This window comes from Theropithecus gelada, chromosome 7b (assembly GCF_003255815.1).
Source record: "Theropithecus gelada isolate Dixy chromosome 7b, Tgel_1.0, whole genome shotgun sequence".
Lineage (NCBI taxonomy): Eukaryota > Metazoa > Chordata > Mammalia > Primates > Cercopithecidae > Theropithecus > Theropithecus gelada.
In genome coordinates, this window is record NC_037675.1 from 56,453,127 (window position 1) to 56,478,859 (window position 25,733).

At 38.3% G+C, this 25,733-nt stretch overlaps 1 protein-coding gene across 4 annotated transcripts in view; it reads right to left on the reverse strand.

The window, feature by feature from the left end:
• Nucleotides 1-1,319: 1,319 nt before the first annotated feature.
• Nucleotides 1,320-25,733, reverse strand: part of DLGAP5 (DLG associated protein 5) — a 43,304-nt gene continuing 18,890 nt past the window's right edge. For 3 of the 4 annotated variants that reach the window (XM_025391056.1, XM_025391057.1, XM_025391055.1), the window contains 9 exons: nucleotides 23,783-23,868; nucleotides 22,504-22,664; nucleotides 16,218-16,322; nucleotides 12,014-12,233; nucleotides 8,458-8,647; nucleotides 6,101-6,161; nucleotides 5,212-5,458; nucleotides 3,961-4,007; nucleotides 1,320-1,657 (listed from right to left, as the gene is read on the reverse strand). In XM_025391056.1, coding sequence (XP_025246841.1) covers nucleotides 1,538-1,657; nucleotides 3,961-4,007; nucleotides 5,212-5,458; nucleotides 6,101-6,161; nucleotides 8,458-8,647; nucleotides 12,014-12,233; nucleotides 16,218-16,322; nucleotides 22,504-22,664; nucleotides 23,783-23,868 — 1,237 coding nt within the window. In that variant the 3' untranslated portion in view covers nucleotides 1,320-1,537. Of the gene's footprint in view, nucleotides 1,658-1,778; nucleotides 1,870-3,960; nucleotides 4,008-5,211; nucleotides 5,459-6,100; nucleotides 6,162-8,457; nucleotides 8,648-12,013; nucleotides 12,234-16,217; nucleotides 16,323-22,503; nucleotides 22,665-23,782; nucleotides 23,869-25,733 lie in introns of all 4 variants that reach the window. The other variant, XM_025391058.1, reaches the window with a different exon arrangement.

The window sequence follows — 25,733 nt, forward strand, 5'->3', positions numbered from 1 at the left end:
TCCTCTGAGCCTTGGTTCCTTTGTCTATCAAATGCACAGCTCTCATAGAGTTACTGTAACATTAAGTAAAATATTGTTTGCAAAGGGACTGTCAAATAGTAGGTCCTCAATAAATAGCAATTCCCATTCTATTTTGGTAGAAAAGAACTTTTTTTTTCCTCTGACAATACACTGCATTAAGAACTCTTGCTCTGTCCAAAACAGTTTTCTTTCATTTTGTCTCTAAAAATTTTCCTAATACCTCATAATTCTAGACTCCAATAGCCAAGCACGTTATGTAGTAGGGGACACTGATGGTTGCCTACCCAAATATCTATTCCTTGTTTCCTAAGAGCCAAGGTTTTATTCAGGTGTGATCCCAGATTCAACAGGGAATTCTGATTCATTTAAGTCAATCCCCTGCTGGCTTACTGATCTGCAGATGGGGATGTGGCATTAGTTGGTCTAATCAGGCCAAAGGGAAGGACATAACTCTAATTGCCAATAGCAGCCATCTTATGACCCCAAAAAGACCCAGCTGTAGAGGAGAAGCCGACATCAAGGATAACAGAATGAACTAGGAATAGAAAGTTGGACCTTGATGTGATCACTGAGCTATTGATTATAAAGTACCTGGAATCACTTTGATAACTTGTGAAATAATAAATTTCCTTACTGTTAAGCCAGTTCGAGTCCATTCCTTGTTTGAGTAATTCAAACAAGCCATGTAGGAAAAAGAAATATACATAAACTAGGGTTTTCTAATGGCCCAGGGCCATGAACAGCTGAAAGCTTTCTAAACAACTCAGTGATACATCTTATTAAAGATCACATTTACTGACATTGTCTTATTCTGATCTGCTTTATTTTTGAGAGCAAAATATTGTTGTGTCGCATATTGCTTTGTATTAACTGTAAATCTTGGGTTTCTTTGTACCAGTTTTTTAAATGTTCATGTGACTGATATGTTATATGATTGATACGATTTTTTTCAAAAGTAAAAAGCATCTCCTCAATGTCTCTTGGGCATGCCAATGGGAAAATGAAAACAAAAACGCAAGGACTTAATGGGTACCTCTAATGATTGAACTGTTTGAAACCGCAGCATGTCAAACTGACTTCGGAATCCAGAAAGCTCATGTAAAGAAACTCAGAATACTATGGAAAAATGTAATACCCAAAGCTGTTCAATGTCAACAAATTTAGGATTTCAAACTAAGAATAAAGTGTAAAAAGATGCAAATACTTCTGGCACAGGTTAATATTTCAATTAAACTAAAGAATGTTTATAAGTGCTAAGTATACTTAGCCTTAAGCTTATTCCTTTCAAACAAGAGAGGCAAGGCACAGTATATTTTTTATTCTGTGTTGAAAATGTACAAAATATCCCCACTTCCCTTGAGAAAGAGTATATCTAAAATACACTTTGATGAACAGAGTATTAAAACATTATATGATACTATAGAAGTGAACACAAATACATTTTCTCCAAAATTTCAATAGTCTAAAGAATATATAAGCATTGATAATGTGAAGGAAAATGGATTTATTTTTAAATTCAAAATTCTCCTTGTAGAGGTGAAAAAGTAATCAGGTTACCACCAAAAGAAATGTGTCTGGCATGCTCTTGATGTCTCCTCTCCAGCTGAGTAAATGGATTACTGCACTGTAGACCTGGCTGGAGAACAAATCCAGAGAAGTCAGTAAAGTATCCATCACGAGTTTCACCAAGTAATTCTTCAACATTGCTATAGTAAATTAATAAATAACATAAATAAACCGGGTGCGGTGGTGCACACCTGTAGTCCCAGCTACTCGGGAGGCTGAGGTGGTAGGATCACTTGAACCCAGGACTTCAAGACCAGCCCGAGCAACATAGCAAGATCCCATCTCAAAAACAAACAAAAAGAAACATGTAAATATTTTCCCTATATAACAATAAAATTATAAACAACAATGATTATGCTACTTTCCAGCAGATCTTATTTCAAATGTATATTAGTTTTTTTTTAAATTGGAAAGGTATATTCAGAATATATGTATAAAAATGTGAATAATATGTAAATGGACTCAACCAGTGTATGCAGAATGAATAAAACTGAGGCCATATCTTAAGGCACTTACACAGATTCCATAAATCCTAAACCATATAATAGCACTTAATAGCCCTTTTACTACTGTGTGATCCTGCTGGGATCTTTTTACTCCCTCAAGCCCTGCTTCAAGTTCAAATTATGCTACTGGGGCAAGCAATAATTTGGGTCTAAAATAGACATCTAAATATTAATATTTACAGAAGTGAAAAAAATCAGACTAAATGATAAGGTACTAAGATCTATCAATGAGAAAACATAATTGTGATGTACTTTTAATCACATTACTAATATATTAAAATATTATGATTTGGTAATCTCTGGATTTACTTATAACAACATATATTCTCAGAATCAATCATTCAGAGTTTGATCTGGGAACAGGGTTAAATCAGGTTTACATAAGTTGGCCTTATTCTAAAAGCCCTGATCCTCTAGGTCTCAGTGTATGATTAAAGAAGGCTAAAACCAAGAAAGAATGGTATGCAGGTCACAGTAACACATTTTATTCTGCTCCTGAGACACAGGACAGCCCAGGGCCTGACCACAAAAAAGGCAGCTTTGAAAAATAATGAAAGCCAAGATACACAAGGGTCTTTAAGGAATTCATGGCTTATGGAAGCTAAGTATTTGCCAGGTTTCATGACGTTAACAAAAACTGTGGTTGTTTGATCCTATATTTGCTTTATGAATGAATTTCTTACATTCTGAGATTAAAGAAGATAAAACCAAGGCCATTTTCTGATCTACTGTAGTAGTTAGTCCTGGAAAATTCCAAGGTAAGGCTGTAAACCAGAGGTGTAAACCATAAGAATCACTGATGAAGAAAAAAATGACAAATCCCTACTCCAGATCTTTGAAATAAAAATATCGGCCAGGCACAGTGGCTCACCTGAGGTCAGGAGTTCAAGACAAGCCTGGCCAACATGGTGAAACCCCGCATCTCTACTAAAAAATACAAAAATTAGCCAGGCATGGTAGCAGGCACCTGTAATCCCAGCTACTCGGGAGGCTGAGGCAGGAGAACTGCTTGAACCTGGGAGGCAGAGGTTGCAGTGAGCCAAGATCACACCATTGCACTCCAGACTGGGTGCAAGAGTGAAACTCTGTCTGCAAACAACAAAACAAAACAAAACAAAACAAAACAAAACAAAACAAAACAAAAAAATGTCTGGGATGGGGCTGAAACCAATGCTATATATAAACAGCAGGAAAGAGAGCACTTTTAATTCGTGCCATATCAAAGGTATGAATCGGACAGCTCTACTTAATGTGGAATTTACAGTTAATAAGGAATTAGATTCCTGAAGTTATATTTTTGGAATGCATTCATATTATACCCTGAATAAGAGATGAAATGTAAACACTGTATGCCTATGTGCATCTGTAGCTATATATAAATTAACATGGGAGAGATAAGAGCTTTTACAGAATGCTTCACAAAAGGACTGTCTGAACTAGATTTAGAGGCAAGAGGTCACCAGAAGTAAAAGCAGGGAAGTAGTCACTTAAAATAGCAGGACATAAATAACCAATGACGACTGAAGGTGGGATAGACATGATTTCCCCAGAAGGGCAGAAACTGCCTTATATTTTTCTTGAATCACCTAGAAATATATTTAGACATTCAAGTATCCAGTTTATCAGAGCAAATTTGATAGAAAAACCACATAGAGAAACATATCTTCAGGGTTTAATATTAAAACATATTATATTTTAAAGTATATAAACACCAAATTTTTTCTTCATTCTGTGAAAAATAGTGAGTAAGCAAAACAATGACAAGATATACATTTTAAGCCTTGTACACAAATAGAAAAGCAATATTCATTTTATAAAACAAATCTAGAGTATAAAGGGACTTGTCAAATTAAGTTGGAAAACTTACCGAATCAAGAAGGTGGCATTCAGTAGTGAGACTTTTATCAAATAGTACTGAAAAACAACAAAAAAAATTAACTTTTTAAAGAATATTCTCACGTTCGAGGGTCTTAGAAATGGACAAAACCTTGAAAAATATGAAAAGTTCCACATATCAAATGCTAAGACAAAAATATAGACCATTTTATGCTATACTTTTTGAAAGTAGTTACATTTCTTGGTTAAATTCTTATCCTTAACTTTGGTATAAAAGGAGTCTTCTGTAAACAAATCTCATACTTGTAATATTAAAAGTACCCAGAAGATGCTGATGAAGAACAGCTGGAAGACATTAAATGTCTGGCCAAGGTTATAACCTTTTGTTTTACCATAGGCCCCAGTTAGATCAGCTACAGAGTAACTGATGAAGATAGCAGGTGGAACTGGCACACATTATAACAAAAATACAGGAGCCATTTCCTATTGCAGAACCATCACAACAATATAGGTAGAACTAGGCAGTAGGGAAGAAAAATAGGATATTTTGAAGAAAGACTTGGGGATATGTGTTGAAAAGAAGGAGAACTGAAAAAAAGCCCAGCCTGACCAATGTGGTGAAACTCTGTCTCTACTAAAAATACAAAAATTAGCCAGGTGCAGTGGCACGTGGGGAGGCTGAGGCAGGAGAATCGCTTCAACCTAGGAGGCGGAGGTTACAGTGAGCTGAGATCACGCGACTGCACTCCAGGTCTGGGCGACAGAGTGAGATTTTGTCTCAAAAAAAAAAAGCTTGGCCGGGCGCGGTGGCTCAAGCCTGTAATCCCAGCACTTTGGGAGGCCGAGACGGGCGGATCACGAGGTCAGGAGATCGAGACCATCCTGGCTAACACGGTGAAACCCCGTCTCTACTAAAAAATTAAAAAAAAAAATTAGCCGGGCGAGGTGGCGGGCGCCTGTAGTCCCAGCTACTCGGGAGGCTGAGGCAGGAGAATGGCGGGAACCTGGGAGGCGGAGCTTGCAGTGAGCTGAGATCCGGCCACTGCACTCCAGCCCGGGCGACAGAGAGAGACTCCGTCTCAAAAAAAAAAAAAAAAAAAAAAAAAAAAAAAAAAAAAAAAAAAAGCTTGAGGGAATTTTTCTAATTCATGGTCTTCACTAACAGTGAAAGTTCCTAAATAGTTAGCTCTAATGTAAAATGGACCTTATAGGATAATTTATACCTTAATCCAAGTTCATTTCTTTAATAAAGGCTCATTTAAATATATTTTAAATATCTCACCTGACTGAGAAATTTTAGTTTCCCCTTCTTCTAAGATGCTATTTTGTGAAGCTGTATTTTTTTCAGGGCTACTCATCAAAACATCCTGTGATGTAATCGAAGAATTCAGTTCCATTCCTTCCACAACATCTGAAATTCCTTCTTTTTTGTTAGTATTAATATCATCTGCTACTCCACCAGCAAGAAGAGGCAAACTCATTCCCTCACTGGGTAAACAATCCACCTTCAAGTTTGTCTTATTTACATCCTAGAAGTAAAAATGGCATTAAATTTAATTATCAATTACTTGGAACAAATTTTAAAAGTCTTGTTGCTATTAAATGTAAGAAAAACAGAAGGATGACATCCTGGACACAGGCTTAAGAACATTATAAATCCTACTATCCTGCTTCTTCAACAATTAGTTCAGATAATATAGAAATAGTATGATTGAAGGCAAGTTTCTCAGCAAGTACCTATACTCTAGCTCAGGGACTGGCAAACATTTTCTGTAAAGGACCAAATAGTAAATATTTTAGGTTTGTGAGCCACAGGGTCTCTGTGATAAGTACTCAACTCTACCACTGTATTGCAAAAGCAGCCAGATAGAATACATAAACAAATATGTAGTTATGGCAATAAAATATGATTTGTAAAAATAGGGGCCAAAGTTTGCTGATTTCTGCTCCAGTTCACTGGTTCCATATTCATCCTGATATGAGTTGAAGAATACAAAATGACACTATGGTTTTAAATGACCCAAATGTCATTGAAACAAGAACCACCATTCTATATGACTGATTTAGATTTCCAATGGAAATTTTGGGGATGGTTTATGAAGTTACATTCTATAATGATATAAACATATGACATACTGGGGGCTATCTAACCACACTGGAATTGTACTTACATGGTTTTCTTCAATTAAATCTGGTAATCCAGGACACTGAGCATCTTCCACTATGCTGTTCCTAAAGAAGAAAAAAAAAACAGCATTACACTCATAATTAAACATATTATTGTTTCACTTGTGTTTTGAGTCCATCCTTTATAATGGCAATTAATTTAGGGAATGGATCAAACATGGAGCCTGGCACAAGATCAGGCCTGATCCAGATAGATTAGTTTTGGACTACAGCTACTGTGGGATGGCCTTATAAACTAAATGCATTCTTCTGCAGAAAGCTCACAAGTCTGTTACCATGGTGGTCAGTCAGGCTCAGGTGGCTCTACCAGCAATACTCTGAATCTCAGCCAAATCCAGAGCTATATACTAAAAAAAAGTCAAAAGGAAGGTGACTTCTGGAGACAGAAGCAACAACTCAATTATTGTCTAGCTGGAGTTAGCTACATTTACTGGTTACTTGTTAATCCATGAGCTGGAGTAAAGGTACCTGCTAAGAAACTTGCCTTCAATCATACTATTTCTATAATTTTATCTGAACTAATTGTTCAAAAAGCAGAACAGGAGTTACAATATTCTTAAGTCTGTTGCTTGTTAACAAGTAAATGTAGCTAACTCCAGCTAGGCAATAATTGAGTTAGAATACAAGGTATTCTAATCCTGAAGTTACTAGCTTGTATCTTATTAGAAAGACCTGTCTTGGCCAGGCGCCTTGGCTCACGCCTGTAATCCCAGCACTTTGGAAGGCCGCGGCAGGTGGATCATGAGGTCAGGAGATTGAGACCATCCTGGCTAACATGGTGAAACCCCGTCTCTACTAAAACTACAAAAAATTAGCTGAGCGTGGTGACACGTGCATGTAGTCCCAGCTACTTGGGAGGCTGAGGCAGGAGAATCACTTGAACCTGGGAGGTGGAGGTTGCAGCGAGCCGAGATCGTGCCACTGCACTCCAGCCTTGGCAACAGAGTGACACTCTGTCTCCAAAAAAAAAAAAAAAAAAATCTATCTCCGTTTCTTCCAAGTTACTTTTTAAAAAAGATATGCTCTATTTTTCTAGTGTCCAGCTTTACTTTGCCTTTATTGCACAAAGTTGCTTATTTGTATGATGCCCTTTGAGGGCGTTTTGGCGAATCCAAAACATTTTTAAAGAGTACTTATGGCCGGACGCAGTGGCTCAAGCCTGTAATCCCAGCACTTTGGGAGGCCGAGACGGGCGGATCACGAGTCAGGAGATCGAGACTATCCTGGCTAACACGGCGAAACCCCCATCTCTACTAAAAAAAAAAAATACAAAAAACTAGCCGGGCGAGGTGGTGGGCGCCTATAGTCCCAGCTACTCGGGAGGCTGAGGCAGGAGAATGGCGTAAACCCGGGAGGCGGAGCTTGCAGTGAGCTGAGATCCGGCCACTGCACTCCAGCCTGGGCGACAGAGCGAGACTCTGTCTCAAAAAAAAAAGGGGGGGGTACTTATAATATGACTCAAATGCAATTATGAAGCTTATTAGCAAACAATAGTAAACTACAAGATATACAAAGTAGGCCGGGCGTGGTGGCTCATGCCTGTAATTCCAGCACTTTGGGAGGCCAAGGCTGGTGGATCATAAGGTCAAGAGATCGACACCATCCTGGCTAACATGGTGAAACCCTGTCTCTACTAAAAATAGAAAAATTAGCTGGGCATGGTGGCACGTGCCTGTAGTCCTAGCTACTTGGGAGGCTGAGGCAGAAGAATCGCTTGATCCTGGAAGGCAGAAGTTGCAGTGAGCCGAGATCGTAGCACTGCACTCCAGCCTAGGTAACAGAGTGACACGCAGCCTCCAAAAAACAAACAAAACCTAGAATCATATCTAGCCAATAATAATTGTTCAGTACACATTAACTCCCCTTTCAACATGCTCTGCCATCTGTCAAGACAACAATCTCAAGGTACTTTCTACAAAGGCAGGTAAAAAGTGTCTATCTCTCAACCACCTTGGGGAGGCATTAGCATTGCTGCTTTGTAGATGATGAAAGTGAAGCTAAAGAGAATTGATTATTCGCCCCAAAGTTGCATAGCTAGTAAGTCACAGAGCTCTTCTCAGCTCAGAACTGTTGAGCAGTACGTTTAGCACCAAAGGATACCATATTGCTTCTTTTCTTCTTAGTGCCACAGAATTTACCGATCTAAATGTAACCATTTAGTATCCTGAAATCTTAAGCTTTAGTTTTCTCATTTATAAAAAGGGAGTACTGCCTATATGTTGCAGAGTCATTATGAAATTTATTAACAATATATGTCTGGCACCTTTTACCATCTTAACAATCTGAAATGGCATTTAATATCAGCAACTGTTAAACTCTTATTAACATGTTAAAGAAATACCTGCTTTCAGGAATATTCAAAAACAAAGTCTTCTTCACAGGTTCACTTTTAGTATTCTGAGGACCGGCACTTTCTGGTGACGTAGTTTGTTGTGGAAGGCCCATCTCACTTCTACTCTGAGATACAGCTTTGCTGACAGACTTAGGTGTTCTAAGTCTTTGAGAAGGGCCTTCAGAAGAGACAGAAATTCCTAGAAGATGAGAGAAATCGCCTCAATACCAAATAGTTATTTTACTTTTCATAACTAGGAATACACTGAAAATCCTATCAGCCTCTTTCTCCTGTCAAATAATGTCTGTTAAAGACAAATGCCTGGGACTTTCTGTTTAAGACAGTATTGAAATGCATATCAGATGCTGCTTCCATTTGACATCCCACTACTTTTACATGAACAGAGATAATTTTGTTGTTGTTGTTGTTGAGATAGAGTCTCACTCTGTCACCCCGGCTGGACAGGCTAGAGTGCAGTGGTGTGATCTCTCGGCTCACTGCAACCTCTGCCTCCCAGCGTCAAGTGATTCTCCTGTCTCAGTCTCCCCAGTAGCTGGGACTACAGATGCATGCCACCACGACTGGCTAATTTTTGTATTTTTAGTAGAGATGAGGTTTCGCCATGTTGGCCAGGCTGATCTCGAACTCCTGACCTCAGGTGATCCACCTGCCTCGGACTCCCAAAGTGCTGGGATTATAGGTGTGACCCACTGCGCCGGGCCTGAACAGAGATAATTTTTTTTTTTTTTTTTTTGGAGATAGAGTTTCATTCCTGTCGCCCAGGCTGGAGTGCAATGGCACGATCTTGGCTCACTGCAACCTCTGCCTCCTGGGTTCAAGCAATTCTCCTGTCTCCGCCTCCCGAGTAGCTGGGATTACAGGCATCTGCCACCACGCCTGGCTAATTTTTTGTATTTTTAGTAGAGATGAGGTTTCATTCACCATGTTGGTCAGGCTCGTCTCGAACTCCTGACCTCAGGTGATCCATCCGCCTCAGCCTCCCAAAGTACTGGGATTACAGGCGTGAGCCACCGTGCCTGGCCAGAGATAACCTTAAAAAGCAGAACTCTACAAGGACAAAGGAAACTAAAGAAGAGACAGCAACAATAACAACATTTTGGAAGCTATAATGTAGATTGTTGAGTGGGACTTAGACTCAAGAAAACAAATTCTAAGCCACCAATCAAGAAAAAAGAGAATCAATCCAATTTCTAGCACATAACCCCTCAAAATAACTGGTGGCTCTAAGTACCTTTGCAAGTGGAGATGAAAATGGAGCTAAACACAGAAGGAATGGCTCAAAGTCAGTTTAAACAAGGAGAGCTCAGAATCCTTTCCTCATTCTGCACAGCAAAGCAACTGTCATTACCCACCCCCATCACCAAAAACAGAAGGGTCTCTAGTTTAGAGGATACCAGATACAGTTGAGAGACAGGGTACTGCATGGAAAATAAGGGAAATAAGTGAATATTTACACATAAAATGTTGAGACACTTAGCTTTCTTCCCCCACATGGCCCCTGAAAGACTGGCAGCCAGAATGATACCTTCCAGGAAGCAGATGGAAAGCATCTTCTCTGGGGAATCTGAGTAGACTATGAGAAAAGTCTTAAATGCAGTGACGTGTAGGTTCCCAGCATAATGGCCCCGCTAACAGTAGGGCCCCCACAGTAAAGGTCCTACCCATGTGCAGAGAGTTTCCAGTCAGCTTTTTAGTGCCCTATTCTTAACCATGTGCAGGCAGTGAGAGATCACCAGATTCCTGAGGAAAGCCTCTAATACAAGAGACAGAAACCAAAAACAACTAGACGAAAGTACCCTGAAACAAACACTGTCTATAGTGGATGAAGAACACATAAAAGCTATCATTAATATCCTTGGAAAGATAAAACAATGCACTTATGAAACAAGTGCAGAATGCTATAAAATGAACATTTGGAGAGTAAGAAAGGGCTCTTGGGAATTAAAAACATGATAGCCAGCATGAAAATTGAGGAAATCTCCAGGAAATAGAAGAAAACAGTAAGTACATGAAAGAAAGATTAAAAAGTCTACCAGAAGAAAACTGTGTTTTCAAAAAAGATCAAACCTTGTGAAGAGAGATGGTGGTTAACAACAAAACACTCCAGTAAGAATTGAAAGTAGTTGCTTCTAGGGGCTGGCAAATGGAATGAAAAGGGCTTCCTCAGGGACTACTGTTTTGTAATTAGCCTCATATAAACTATGTGTTCTGTAACAATTTTAAAAGACCAATTTTTGCCATAAACCTTAATCTCCCTATCTATAAGGACTGAGTTGAGTATGCAAAAGAACAGAATGATGAGCTCATGGCTGTAAAAACCACGAAGATCCTTGACAGGTAGTAGAATGGGGCCACGTTATTAGCAGCAGTGAGAGATTCCTGGGTATCCAGGGAGTATAGCTGCTTAAGGAAACAAACAAAAGTGCAACAGATTTGATACCTAAACCAACAAGAAAGTTATAATATACTTGAGGATCACTGTAAATATCAGATAGCAGGTATTAGAGAACAATTTAGGTTTATTTTGAAAAAACTTCCTGGTGGACATCTATGGCTTATAAATAATTTCAATTGAGATAAATTCAATTCAAGAAAAATAGTCTGTGAAAAAAAAGCTATTGACAAATACAATTAGAAAGTCATAAAAAATGATTTCCTAAAGTATTAAAAACTGCTTTTACTGGAATATTTTTAAATTAGAAAATTAGTACATTTATTGCCTCTCAAAAAGATTTGAGCAAAAGTTTTAATACAAATGCAAACAAAACCAAACCCACTTTGCATAAACTCCTTCTGTTTTTAGAGATAGACTCTTGCTCTGTCACCGAGGCTAGAGTGCAGGGGCACAATCATAACTCGCTGTAACCTTGAACTCCTGGGCTCAAGTGATCCTCCTGCCCCCGCCTCCCGAGTATGTGGGACTACAGGCATGTACCGCCAGGCTCGGTTAATTTTTTATTTTTTTGTAGAGAGGGGCTCTCACTAAATTGTCCAGGCTGGTCTCAAACTCTTAGCTTCAAATGATCCTCCTGCCTTGGTCTCCCAAAGTACTAGGATTATAGGCATGAACCAACACACACAGCACATAAGCTTCATTTTAAAGCACAGCTAGAGAATTGTGATAGCTGGATGCTCAAGTTTCCTTTGCAGTTTAAACTCTAACCAAACTTCTAACTGACCTGAAGGAAATCACTTTACTTCTTCATGCTTCTGTCACTTCTCTTACCTCTTGGGATCCTGTGACCTTTCTCATAGACTGTAGGGTTACATGATAATTACATTACAGATGTGAAATTACTTAGAAAGTAGAAAAGCAATCTTAGAAGACATCACACTTAAACTAATCTGATCATACCCATCAAAATGTGATTTACATGTGTTTGTGAGTGAGCGTAGTCTATTTTCTAAAAATCACAGAAAAACTTACGTCTCTTAATGTAAAAACTATTTTTCACCTTACACAAGCCCCCATCTATCCCAAATATTTATCTTAAGTAGTCTCAGGAAAAAACAACAACAACAAAAACCAAAAACAACAACTAACCTGAGAATGCTTTAATAGGACTTTCAACTCTGAAAAATCCAGCATCAAATACTATTTTATCAACTTCCTTTGGTATCACAGAGGCTGCTGTTTCAGCATGTTCTTCCTGCTTAATTCTCTCTCTCATTGCATTTTTTATGGCAGCTAGGCGATTTCTCGCTGCAATTCTTCCAGCATCATCCTGTTTTGGTTTACTCGCTATACCTGAGACAACTTTTTTCTGCAAAGAGAAACTGACATATAGTAAAGCTGCCCATTACCATCTTATAAGAAAAACACACAACAAACACAAATTATCACTTACAAATTTAATTTTTAAAAATAAAGTATACATAAAATATTTCACATTCATCATGTATTTATCAAGTTCCTAGTATGTGCTAAAAGGGTGAAAAGGTAAAGGACACAGTGGCTGCCCTCAAGGAGTTTGCAGCTTAGTGGAAGATCTGGGAAGTAAAGTAAGAAGGATAAATGTCCCGTTAGAAATAAATGTAGGGGCATCCTTCAGATTATAACCATGACAGCCCCCTCCAAAAAAAAAAAAGTAAAGAAAGAAAAAAAGTAAAACATTAAAAGAAAATAAATAAGGATGACATCTAAACCAATCTTCAGACATCAGGAAAGGTTGTAGGAAGTAGCACCTATGCTGAAACCACATTTCATCAAACTAAAAGATGGGGTGAGGCAAGGGCTAGAGAGATGTTTCCAAAGCCAGAAATGAAAGAAAGCAAAGTGGAGTTAAACAATAGCTAAATTATAAAATCACCTGCATGTAAGTTTTAAGAAAATCACATTTACACAAAGGACAAAGGAATAGAGAGTTATTAGTGATTTTTAAGCAGAAGATTAACATTATCAAGCTGGTGTTTTAGAAAGATCACTCAGACTAAGGAGTAAGAGATGAAAAAAGTGGATAGATTCAACAGATATTTGAAAGGTAGAATTGAGAGGACTTACTCATCTATTGGATGTCTGTGGGGTGGAGATGGTGAAATAAAGAAAGCAAAGGACCAAAAGAGATACTGAGACTTCTATCTTGAACACCTGGTGGGATGGTAACAGCATTATGAGACAGGGCAACATTGGTGTGTGTGGAGATGCTGTCAGTTTGGAATATATTGATTTTTAAGGTATATTGAGTCATGATATACAGAATTAGAGCTTAGTAAGTATGGTCTGCAATACAGACTTGGGAATCATTACAGGTTGGGTAAGATTGCACAGAAAAATTATGGAAGGAAAGAAGAGAGTAGAGGTAGGAATTCTAAGTATCAAAAACATTTAAGGGATAAATGGAAAACGAATATGCAAACATGACTGAAGAATAGACAAAGAAGTAGAAAGGAAATATAATTTCAAAAACAAGGAAGTAGGTCAGGTGTGGTGACTCATGCCTGTAATCCCAGCACTTTGGGAGGCTGAGGCGGGTGGATCACTTGAGGACAGGAGTTCCAGACCAGCCTGGCCAACATAGAGAAACACCAGCTCCACTAAAAATACAAAAAATTAGCTGGGCATGGTGGCACATGCCTGTAGTCCCAGCTACTCAGGAGGCTTGAGATGGGAGATCGCTTGAACCTGGGAGGCAGAGGTTGCAGTGAGTCGAGATGGCGCTACTGTACTCCAGCCTGGGCAACACAGCAAGACTATCTCAAAAAAGTAGACCATATTTAATACTGCAGAAAGGTTAGATTTATTTATTTACTTATTTATTTTATTTTTGAGACAGAGTCTTGATCTGTCGCCCAGGCTGAAGTGCAGTGGCATGATCTCGGTTCACCATAACCTGTGCCTCCTGGGTTCAAGTGATTCTCCTACCTCAAACTCCTGAGTAGCTGGGATTATTGGTGCCCGCCACCATGCCTGGCTAATTTTTTATTTTTAGTAGAGACAGGGTTTCACCATGTTGGCCAGGCTAATCTCGAACTGACCTCAGGTGATCTGCCTCCCTCAGCCTCCCAAAGTGCTGGGATTACAGGCTTGAGCCACCACGCCTGGCCTAGAAAGGTTAGATTTTAAAATTAAGTACCTAATAACTTAAGCAACTAGTGGATTAATAATTTAGATAACTATTCTAAAGTTATAGAGGGGGTAAAACTGAACTGCAATGAGTTGGAGAAATAAAGGAACAAAAATAATTGAGTATAGACAACAGTCAGCTTGTCAGTGACTGGGAAGAAAGAAAAATGGGGGTATACAAGCAATTAAAGGGAGAAGCAGACACCACAGGTTTCTTTGTTTTAATGTAAACAATGATAAGACACTTAAACATGTTTAAAAACTGATGGAAAAAAGGGGGTAGGGAAAACAAGACTAACTGATGGAATGAGGGATTAATAAATAAGAGGTAGTAGGGAGTGGTATCCAAGTATAGTATAAAAGATTAGCTTTACTTTGTTTGATTATCTTAACAGTAGCCTATAAAATAAAGTAGGAGAGAGACACCTGGTGATAACAGGCAGAATTACAAATCTCTCTAGGACACAGCCATGATCTGCATCACTGATGATATTAATATTTCCAGGACTAAATCCTTAATAAGAAATGCCCACAGTAGCTTTAATAATGAAGTAGCATCCTTCACTATTTATAGTTTTGAAATCCATTCCATCAATTTAGTTACTGTCCTCAGGGTCCTTGTCGTGAGACTTTATTAGTAAAAAAAATTTTTTTTGAGACGGAGTTTTGCTCGTTGCCCAGGCTGGAGTGCAACGGTGTGATCTCAGCTCACCACAACCTCCGCCTCCCAGGGTCAAGCGATTCTCCTGCCTCAGCCTCCCGAGTTGCTGGGATTATAGGCATGAGCCACCTTGCCCAGCTAATTTTTGTATTTTTGGTAGAGACAGGGTTTCTCCGTGATGGTCAAGCTGGTCTTGAACTCCAAACCTCAGGTGATCTGCCCACCTCAGCTGCCCAAAGTGCTGGGATTACAGATGTAAGCCACTGCGCCTGGCCTAGTAAAATATTTTTTAAGGCCGAGCACAGTGGCTTATGCCTGTAATCCCAGCACTTTGGAGGCTGAGGCAGGAGAATCACTTGAACTCAGGAGGTGGAGGTTGTGGTGAACCAAGGTCATGCCACTGCACTACAGCCTGTGCAACAAGAGCGAAACTGTCTCAAAAAAAAAAAAAAAAAAAAAGCTTAAACATAAGGTTTAAAAAAAAAAAAAACACTTTAACAAGTTAAACTCCTAAGATAGGATTCAAGAGAGTTTTTATTTGGATTACACAGTATAATAAAATACCAATCTAGACAAGCTGAATTTATAACTACAAGCATTTTTCTCATATCACAAAAAAAAACTGAACGCTTAGTTTGAAAAGTGTCCACCCAAACCAAAAACTTTGAATTCAAAAACATTACTAGAAAGATAATTACTAGAAACAAATAAGAACAAAATCTATCATGTTAACAAAGCAACAAGGATAACAGCTTCCATTTCATATAACTGTTGTAAGAATTAAGTTAATATATATAAAGTACTTGGAATATTTGGCACATACTAAGCATTATATAAATTACCTACTACTACTATAACAAAATGTGTAAGTACAGTTTAAAGAATAAAACCAACACTCATATATCACTATGTGGTAACTTAGAAGCCCTCTGGGTACCCCAATTCAATCACAGCCCCTCCTTCTCTCTAGACATAACTATCCTAAATTTTTTTTTTTTTTTTTTTTTTTGAGACGGAGTCTGGCTCTGTCGCCCGGGCTGGAGTGCAGTGGCCAGATCTCAGCTCACTGCAAGCTCCGCCTCCCGGGTTTACGCCATTCTCCTGCCTCAGCCTCCCGAGTAGCTGGGACTACAGGCGCCCGCCGCCTCGCCCGGCTAGTTTTTTTTGTATTTTTTAGTAGAGACGGGGTTTCACCGTGTTCGCCAGGATGGTCTCGATCTCCTGACCTCGTGATCCGCCCGTCTCGGCCTCCCAAAGTGCTGGGATTACAGGCTTGAGCCACCGCGCCCGGCCAACTATCCTAAATTTTATGTTGATCGATTTGCTTGCTCTTTCTTCAACGGCAATCAATACACTGTAAGCAATATACAGACTTAACTTTGTAAAATGATGAGAAATCTGAAGTTAAATGTTTTTAAAACTTAAAAACAACAAATAGAAGAATCTATATTAGAAATCTGGATGTATGTAGAACAGTTCCTTAACTAGAAAAAAAAAATTTGGATATAAAACCCACAAACTTACCCTAAAGACATTTTTGTTCATATTATTATTCATGTTATTATTGACTTGCCACCCAGATTCCTCAAGTTTGATCAGATTGTTGAATTTGTGGATTACATCTTCTATCTGTTAATAAATAAAGCACAAATTTAACAGATTAATGATAGCCATATTAAAGTTATAAACTAATGAGTTGAAGACTAAAAAATAAAAATGGCGATTCAGAAATCGCCAGTTATTAAGTCCAGTTATTAAAACTGGACTGAGTCATTCTCAATTTAGTGTTCAAATCAAGAATTTTTATGGTAAAGTTTTTCATTATCTTTCGTCTTACAAACCTCCAAAATCTACATAAAGAATATCATATATGAATAACTCTCCTAGATTATTTTTTACTAAAATGCTAAAATGGTAGAAAATACATCCTAAATGTTTTTGTTTCTTAATTACACAATGTGAACACAATCCAATTTCTTTTTATTTATCCATTCCTCCACTGAAGGACATCTTGGTTGCTTCCATGTTTTGGCAATTATGAATAAAGCTGCTATACTGCTAAAAACATCCGTGTGCAGGTTTTTATATGGACATAAGTTTTCAACTCATTTGGAGCGCAATTGCTGGATCGTATGGTAGGAGTATGTTTAGTTTTGCAAGTGACTGCCAAACTGTCTTCTAAAGTGGATATAACATTTTGCATTCCCATAGGCAATGAATGGAAAGTTCGTATTGCTCCATACCCTCCCCAGCATTTGCTGTTGGCAGTGTTTTAAATTTTCACTGTTCCCTAGTAGGTATGTGGTAGTATCTGTTGTTTTGATTTGTAGTTCCCTAATGACATATGATGTTGAGCATCTTTTCATATGCGTATTTGCCATCTGTATATCTTCTATGGTGAGTTAACAGTTCAGGTCTTTTGCCCATTTTTAATTGAGTTGTTCATTTCCTTATTCCTGGGTTTTAAGAGCTCTTTGTATCTTTTGAATAATAGTCTTATCAGATACATCTTTTGCAAATATTTTCTCCCAATCTGTGCCATTTCCCATTTTCTTGACATAATCTCATTTTAAAAGATACAAATATATTTAATAGGATGGAAATATAATCTCCATCTTTCTGATACTTCCAGTCTCCTACAAAGAGTTAGTTACTGTCAACAGTTTGGTAACCATGCTTTGAGTTTCCACGTCATGCACTTATACACACACATCCTCTCAGCTTTGCTCTCCCTTAAAAATATGTAAATGTTTGTAGGCGCTGTGGCACATGCCTATAATCCAAGCTACTTGGGAGGGTGAGGCAGGGGGATTGCTTGAACCCAGAAGGTCAAGACTAGCCTGGGCAACAAGTGAGACCCCATCTCAAAGGGGGAAAAAAAAAAAGTAAATGTCAAAATGACTCAGATTTACACTCATGACCAACTGATTTTCAATAAAGATGCCAATACAATTCAATGGGGAAAAGACAGTCTTTTCAACCAGCAGTGCTTGGAAAATTGGTTATCCACAAGCAAAAAGACGAATTTAGACTCACAATCTCGTACCATATACAAAAACTAACCAAATGGATCATAGACTGAACTGTAAGTACTAAAATCATAAGACTGTTAGAAAAAAACATAGGAGAAAATCTTTATGACTCGTGGTTAGGTAAGAGTTCTTAGACATGGTGTCAAAATCACAACATAAAAGAAAAAAAAAATCTGGCCGGATGCAGTGGCGCACCCCTGTAATCCCAGCACTTTGGGAGGCCAAGGCAGGTGGATCAGTTGAGGTCAAGAGTTCAAGACCAGCTTGGCCAACATGGTGAAATCCCATTTCTACTAAAAATATAAAAATTAGCCGGGCATGGTGGCATATGCCTGTAATCCCAGCTACCTGGGAGGCTGAGGCATGAGAATTGCTTGAACCTGGAAGGCAGAGGCTGCAGTGAGCCGAGATCACACCACTGCACTCCAGCCTGGGTGACAGAGTAAGACTCCACCTCAAAAAAAAAAAAAAAAAGAAAAGAAAAGAAAAAATTCGAAAAAGTTAACTTTAACAAAAAAAAAAATGGCACTTCAAAAGATACCATTAAGAGGATTAAAAGTCGAGCTATAAACTCAAAGAATATTTGCAAATAATATTTCTCGGCCGGGCGCGGTGGCTCAAGCCTGTAATCCCAGCACTTTGGGAGGCCGAGACGGGCGGATCACGAGGTCAGGCGATTGAGACCATCCTGGCTAACAGGGTGAAACCCTGTCTCTACTAAAAAAAAAAAAAAAAAAAAAAAAAAAAATATTTCTCATAAGGCACTTGTATCCAGAATATATAAAGAATACTTAAAACTCAATAATAAAGACAATCAAATTTAAAAATGGGTGCAAAAGATTTACACAGACATTTCAGTAGAAGATACATGAATGGTGAATAAGCTCACAAAAAGATACTTAATATCATTACTCATTAGAGAAATTCAAATCAAAACTACAATGAGGTCAGGCATGGTGACACCTGTAATCCGAGCACTTTGGGAGGCAGAGGAGGGTGGATTGCTTGAGCTCAGGAGTAAGACCTGGGCACCTGGGTAACATGGTGAGACCCTACCTCTACAAAAAAATACAAAAATTAGCCAATCATGGTGGCACATGCCTGTAGTCTCAGCTACTTGGGAGGCTGAAGCAGGAGGGTTGTTTGAGCCCAGGAATTGGAGGTCACAGTGAGGTGAGATTGTGCCAATGCACTCCTGCCTAGGTGACAGAGTGAGACCGACTCAAAAAACAAACAAAAAACAAAAAACCCTACAATGAGATACCTCATACCCACTAGGATGGCTATGCAACAGTTCCCCCTTATCTTCAAGGAATCTGTTCCGAGGGGATGCCTGAAATGCAGATAGTACTGAACCCTATATATACTATGTTTTTTCTATACATACATACCTATGATAAAGTTTCATTTCTAAATTAGGCATAGAGATTAGCAATGATAATCAACAATAAAATAGAACAATTATAACAATATTCCGTAATAAGTTATGTGAATGTGGTCTCTCCTCCCTGCCAAATATCTTATTGTACTATACCTCAGGTAACTAAAACCACAGAAAGCAAGACTGCTGATAAGAGGGGACTACTATAATAAAAAAGACTGACAATAACAAGTATTAGTGAGGATATAGAAAAACAGAACACTCATACATTGTTGGTGGGACTGAAAATGGTATAATCACTTTGGAAAATAGTTTGGGCAGTTTCTTAAAAAGTTAAACATAAATTTACAATATGACCTAGCAATATCTAGGTATCTGCCCAAGAGAAATTTAAAAAGATATGTCTACACTAAGATTTGTGTGGAAATATTCACAGATTCTTAATAATCACCAAAAAGTGGAAGCGATCTAAATGTCCATCAACTGATAAATAGTGATATATCCATACAATGGAATACTACTCAGCAATAAAAAGGCATGAAGAACACAGGGCAAGCTACAATATGGATAAAACTCAAAAACATGGTAAGTGAAAGAAGCCAGATGCAAAAGACGACATAATGTATGATTCTATTTATATGAAATATCCCAAAAAAGGCAAATCTACAGAGACAGTAAATAGATTAGTGGTTGCCTGGGTCTAGGAATAGAAATGGGGATTGACTGCAAACAGGCAGGAGGGATCTTTTTATACTGATGAAAATGTTCTGACTGGGTGTGGTGGCTCACATCTGTAATCCCAGCACTTTGGGAGGCCAAGGCGGGTGGATCACTTGAGGTCACGAGTTCAAGACCAGCCTGACCAACATGGTGAAACCCCGTCTCTACTAAAAATACAAAATTAGCCAGGCGCAGTGGCACATTACTGTAATCCCAACTACTTGGGAGACTGAGGCAGGAGAATCGCTTGAACCTGGGAGGCGGAGGTTGCAGTAAACTGAGATCGCGCCATTGTGCTCCAGTCTGGGCAACAAGAGTGAAGCTCCATCTCAGAAAAAAAAAAAGTTCTACATTTGGATTGTGGTGATGGTTGCACAACTCTGTAAATTTACTAAAAATGATTGAACTGTACATTTCAAATGAATAAATTTTATATGTAAATTATACCTTAATATAGTTCCTTTGTGTTTAAAAAAAAAAAAAAAAAGTGCCCCAACTTGAAGTGGCTCCCACTAAGCCAAAGCTGGGAAATGAGCATCGATCAAGATAATGACTATAGGCTGGTGTGGTGGCTCACACCTGTAATCCCAGCACTTTGGAGGCCGAGGCAGGCAGATCACTTGAGGTTAGGAGTTTGAGACAAGCCTGACCAACATGGTGAACCCCATCTCTACTAAAAATACAAAAATTAGCCCGGCGTGGTGGTGGGCACCTGTAATCCCAGTTACTCGGGAGGCTGAGGCAGGAGAACTGCTTGAACCTGGGAGGCAGAGGTTACAGTGAGCCAAGATCACGCCACCGCTCTCCAGCCCGGGTGACAAAGTGAGACTCTATCTCAAAAAAAAAAAGACTATAAACAATGAAAACACATCATACTTTTAAATCCACAACTAATAATGATACAAAAATCACCACAGAATCATATAATCAGAATTGAAGGGTGCTAGTGAACCAACTATTATGAAAACTGGTGAATACATAAAAACTGATCATAAAGTAATGCTTAATTATAACTACATAAACACTATTCATGTCTGGGCCATACAGTTGCTGAGATTCCGTTTCTTTCCTCACAACGTTTTCTTTAGACTTAATAAATGTTTTGCCTTTTGTTTGCTCAGGGTTTTCATTTGGTTTTTTTGAGACAGGGTCTTGCCTCTTTCTAGGAATGGAGCCCACTCCTCTTTTCTTGGGTAACTCCCTCATCTTTGTGAGGGACATTCTCAGTTTCCTGAGAAAGGGTACATGGAAGGAGGTGAACTTTGAGATCTTGCGTGTCTGAAAAGTGCCTTTCCACCCTCATACTTGATTGGTTCAGAATATAACTCCAGGCTAGAAGTTAATTTCCCTCAGAATTTTCAGAGTATTGTTCTAGCTCATAATATTGCTGTTGAGAGATCAATGCTACTCTAACCCTTGATGCTTTGTATAAAATTTGTTTTCTTTCCCTGGATGCTTTAGCCTACCCTCTTTATCCCAAGAGTTATATAACGGTATTTAATGATGTAAGTTGCTGTGGGTCTACTCTGATTCTCAGTGCTAAACACTCAACGGGCTCCTTCATTGTTCACTTCCTCCCTAGTTTTTTTTTTTTCTGTTCTCTTTTTCTGGACTTTCTATAATTTGGCTATATTTCCTGGACTGGTCCATGTAATTTTCTTATCTAAGCTCTTCTGTCTTACAGCTTATACTACAGGCATGTGCAAACATACCTGGCTAAATTTATTTTCTGTAGAGATGGGCTCTCACTATGTTGCGCAGGTTGGTCGTGAACTCCTGGGCTCAAGTGATCCTCCCACCTCAGCCTCCCAAAGTACTAGGATTACAGGCTTGAGCCACCGTGCCTGGCTGAAATTTCCTTAACTTCATATTCTACCTATTGTATCTGACATTTCTGTTCTCATATTGCTTAACTTCAAAAAGCTATTTATTCTCTGAATGTTCTTTAACAGGTATTTTTACTTGACAGATGAAATGTCTGGTCTCTTTGAGAATATGAATACTTGCATTTAAAAGTCCATCCAAATAGCTTTCTTCCTAGATGTTTGCTTTGGCCTTTTTCTTTTAGCTTTGAAGCTTGGTTCGATGTCTATTGTTGACTGTTGGTTCTTGAAATGCTATTTTATATGCTTATTTCTAAAATAAGTTCAAAAAGCTAGAGTCATCTTCCCCCATACCTTTATGGATCTTCCTAGTAATTTCTTTTATCACAGCACTTTCTACATTAGAATTATATTTTGTATCTCAGTCACTAATCAAATTACAAACTCCTCTGGGATAGGGAATGAACTCTTTTATCAACTCCTAATACAATACTCCTAATACAATAACAGATTAATACAATATGGGCACACAACAGGAACTCAGTAACTGCTAGCTGAACTCAACTACCAAAGGCCAGTTGACTCATTTCTCACGGGTGGAATCATTACAGACTATTCAAGAATTGAAAATAACTTCAGTTTTCAACCTATATAGAAATTATCCTGAGAATACATGGGAGAAGAGTACATCAGTCATAAAATTTAGATGTTTTACAGTTTATAAAGGTGCTTTATAACATCTCATTTCATATTACAGGTACCTAAGCAGCGACTATTACCCCATTTCACTCCTGCTACTTAAAAAAAAAAAAAAAAGTCCAAAGTTAATATATTAAAAATATTGAACCACATACCTGAAAACTAATCATATCCCAAAATCCATCCAGATCTGAACAGGTAGTCTCCTTTACACCTCGTTTATATTCACAATCACCAACCAGTCCTTCAAACTGTTTGAACCTTTCCTTCATAAGGAGTCTTGTTTGACCAACTGCTGTGCGAATAAGATCTTTAGCTGAAGGAAATAAGAGGTTTTTCAAAATTAAAAGACAAAACAGAACATTCATTGCAAATCAGCCCAGTGATAAGACTTCACTCCAAACATCCTAAGGCTTACAGGTTGTTAAAGCAAAACAAAAAATATCTACCACAAAACTTTGTCATACAAATAACTGAGTATTAACTATTTGCTTCAATTCCCGCTCAAAATTAACAATATATTCTCATACCTATTGCTATATACTAAATAGCATTCTACTTTTTCTTGTACTTTATAAGAAGTCAATGTCAGCCGGGCACGATGGCTCACACCTGTGGGCACGGTGGCTCATGCCTATAATCCCAGCACTTTGGGAGGCCGAGGTGGGTGGCTCACCTGAGGTCAGGAGTTCGAGACCAGCCTGGCCAATGTGGTGAAACCCCATCCCTACTAAAAATACAAAAATTAGCTGGACGTGGTGGCAGGCACCTATAATCCCAGCCAACTGGGAGGCTGAGGCAGGAGAATCACTTGAATCCAGGAGGCAGAGGTTGCAGGGAACCGAAATGGCGCCACTACACTCCAGCCTGGGCAACAAGAGCAACGCTCATTTTAAATTAATTAATTAAAAAAAAAAAAAAGTCAAACAACTCACTGCAAATAATTATCTAAGAAGGACTTCATACTGAGAGCACATAATTTTTTCTAAACAGCTTCCCCAAATAAATCAGATTAAGGAACTCTTCAGAAAATCTTTCCCATATTGATTTAGGTAATTTTCATTCAGAATATATTTTTGTGTAAACAGTATCAGATATTGATATCACCCATAAAGTCTTATTAAAAAAGCTAATAATATTCACTGTTACTTGCTTGGTTAGAAAAATGTCTAAGTCAAAGGAATGATAGTCAATATTCTAATTTCTTAAATCTTTTAAGTTATATACCATTTCAGCACGGATGTTAGGGAACATATGTTGAGATATGAAAAACACTTGCTACTTTATTGTAGACATCAGGTTAAAGAAGAAAAATTCTTGCTACTTTGAATAATAATGAAACTATAAAGTTAGGCAATGCTATATTTTTATGCTTCAGATAAACATAACCATAGTAAAAGAAAGCAAACACAAAAAATATAAATGTTGCCTCACCATCATCTGGAATGTCCAATTCAAGCTTCCTGTCCCACTCGAGGCAATGTGAAGTTAATTTCTCAGTTTCTGATTGGAGGATATTTCTAAAATGATGACATACATTTCAGTTCTACAAGTAGTTTTTACACTACTGTCTAAGTATTAGCATAACATCATGATACATCATATTAGGAAGTTATAAAAGGGAGCCATGATATTTTCCCATAGTTGATACTGAATATTTATAAACTGTGATATATTAAAATCCATAAATACAAGTCGATACCCTGTGTATGTACATCCTTTTACACCTAAAACTTATGTGGAAGGATAATACCAAGAACCTACTTTTTAAGCTAACATTTCTAGTTTGTTCTGTTCTTTTTCAGAGGCTGATCAAAGTCAGACATTTCTAAATGTGCATCAGATTCTCTGCACTGTCTATGAAACTAAAGCCAACTCAACTGTCAAGAGTAAATTAAAGCTAAAACTGTTAATTCCAGGATTACAGTGATAGGGCCTCACAGATCCTAATTATTAGGCTTTGCTTATTTAAAGGCAGTGGTTCTCAACTGGGTCAATTTTGCCCCACTCTAGGGAACATTTGGTGATGTTTGGAAATATTTTTGATTGTCATGACTGGAGGAGTGCTACTGGCCAGGGATGCTACAAAACAGCCTATGATGTATAGGATATATACCCACAACAAGTATACAATCTAAAATGTCAATAGGGCCAAGGTTGAGAAACCCAGGCCTAAAAGAAGTTTAACTTGTGTCTACGTAAAAAGTATCCAAGCATGTAGAGGGAAACTGGAACCCTTGTAAGCTGTTGGTGGGAATGTAAAATGGCAAAGCCACTATAGAAAACAGTATGGCAGCTCCTCAAAAAATTAAAAATAGACTTACCATATGACCCAGCAATTCTGCTTCTGGATATACTCCCAAAAGAATTTAGAGCAGGGTCTCAAAGGGATATTTGTACACCCATGTTCATAGCTGTTCACAACAGTTAAAATATGGAAGCAACCCAAGTGTCCATTGACAGACAAATGGATAAGCAAAATGTGTTATATACATACAATGAAATATTATTCGGCCTTAAAAAGGAAAGTCTGACACATGCTACAATGAATGAACCTCAAGGATATTATGCTAAATGAAGTAAGCCAGTAACAAAAAGACAAATACTACATAATTCTACTCAAATAAGATACTTAGCTGAGTTAAAATCATAGAAACAGAAAGTAGAATGGTATTTACCAGGGGCTGGGAGGGAATGGCTGAGGAATGGGGAGTTACTGTTTAGTAGGTACAGAGTTTCAGGCACCTACCACCACTCCCAGCTAATTTTTGTATTTTTGGTAGAGATGAGGTTTTACCATGTTGGCCAGGCTGGTCTTGAACTCCTGACCTCAGGTGATCTGCCTGCCTCAGCCTCCCAAAGTGCTGAGTTATAGGCGGGAGCCACCGTACCTGGCAGGTTTTGTTTCTTAAAAAAAAAAAAAAAAAAAAAATTAGGGCCAGGCTCAGTGGCTCATGCCTGTAATTCCAGCCAGCACTTTGTGAGGCAGAGGCAGAGGCAGGCAGATCACTTGAGCCTAAGAGTTCCAGATCAGCCTGGGAAACATGGTGGAAACCAATCTCTACTTTAAAAAATTTAGCCAGGCATGGTGGTACTCTCCTGTTATTAAAAAAAAAAAAAATTAAATTTAAAAGATAAATGAAAATCACCTAACATCAGTTTCCCTCCACTATATTAAGGTTATAAATATTTTAGTTTGGGTTTTAAATGTCTAGATATTAATACAAAATTCTTACACTAGAAACAGACATAGTCCCAGCTCCTCAGGAGGCTGAGGTGGGAGGTCGGGAGGTCAAGGTTGCAGTGAGCCAAGATCGAGACTGCACTCCAGATTGGGTGACAGAGTGAGACCCTGTCTCAAAAAAACCGAAACCAAAAAATTTGA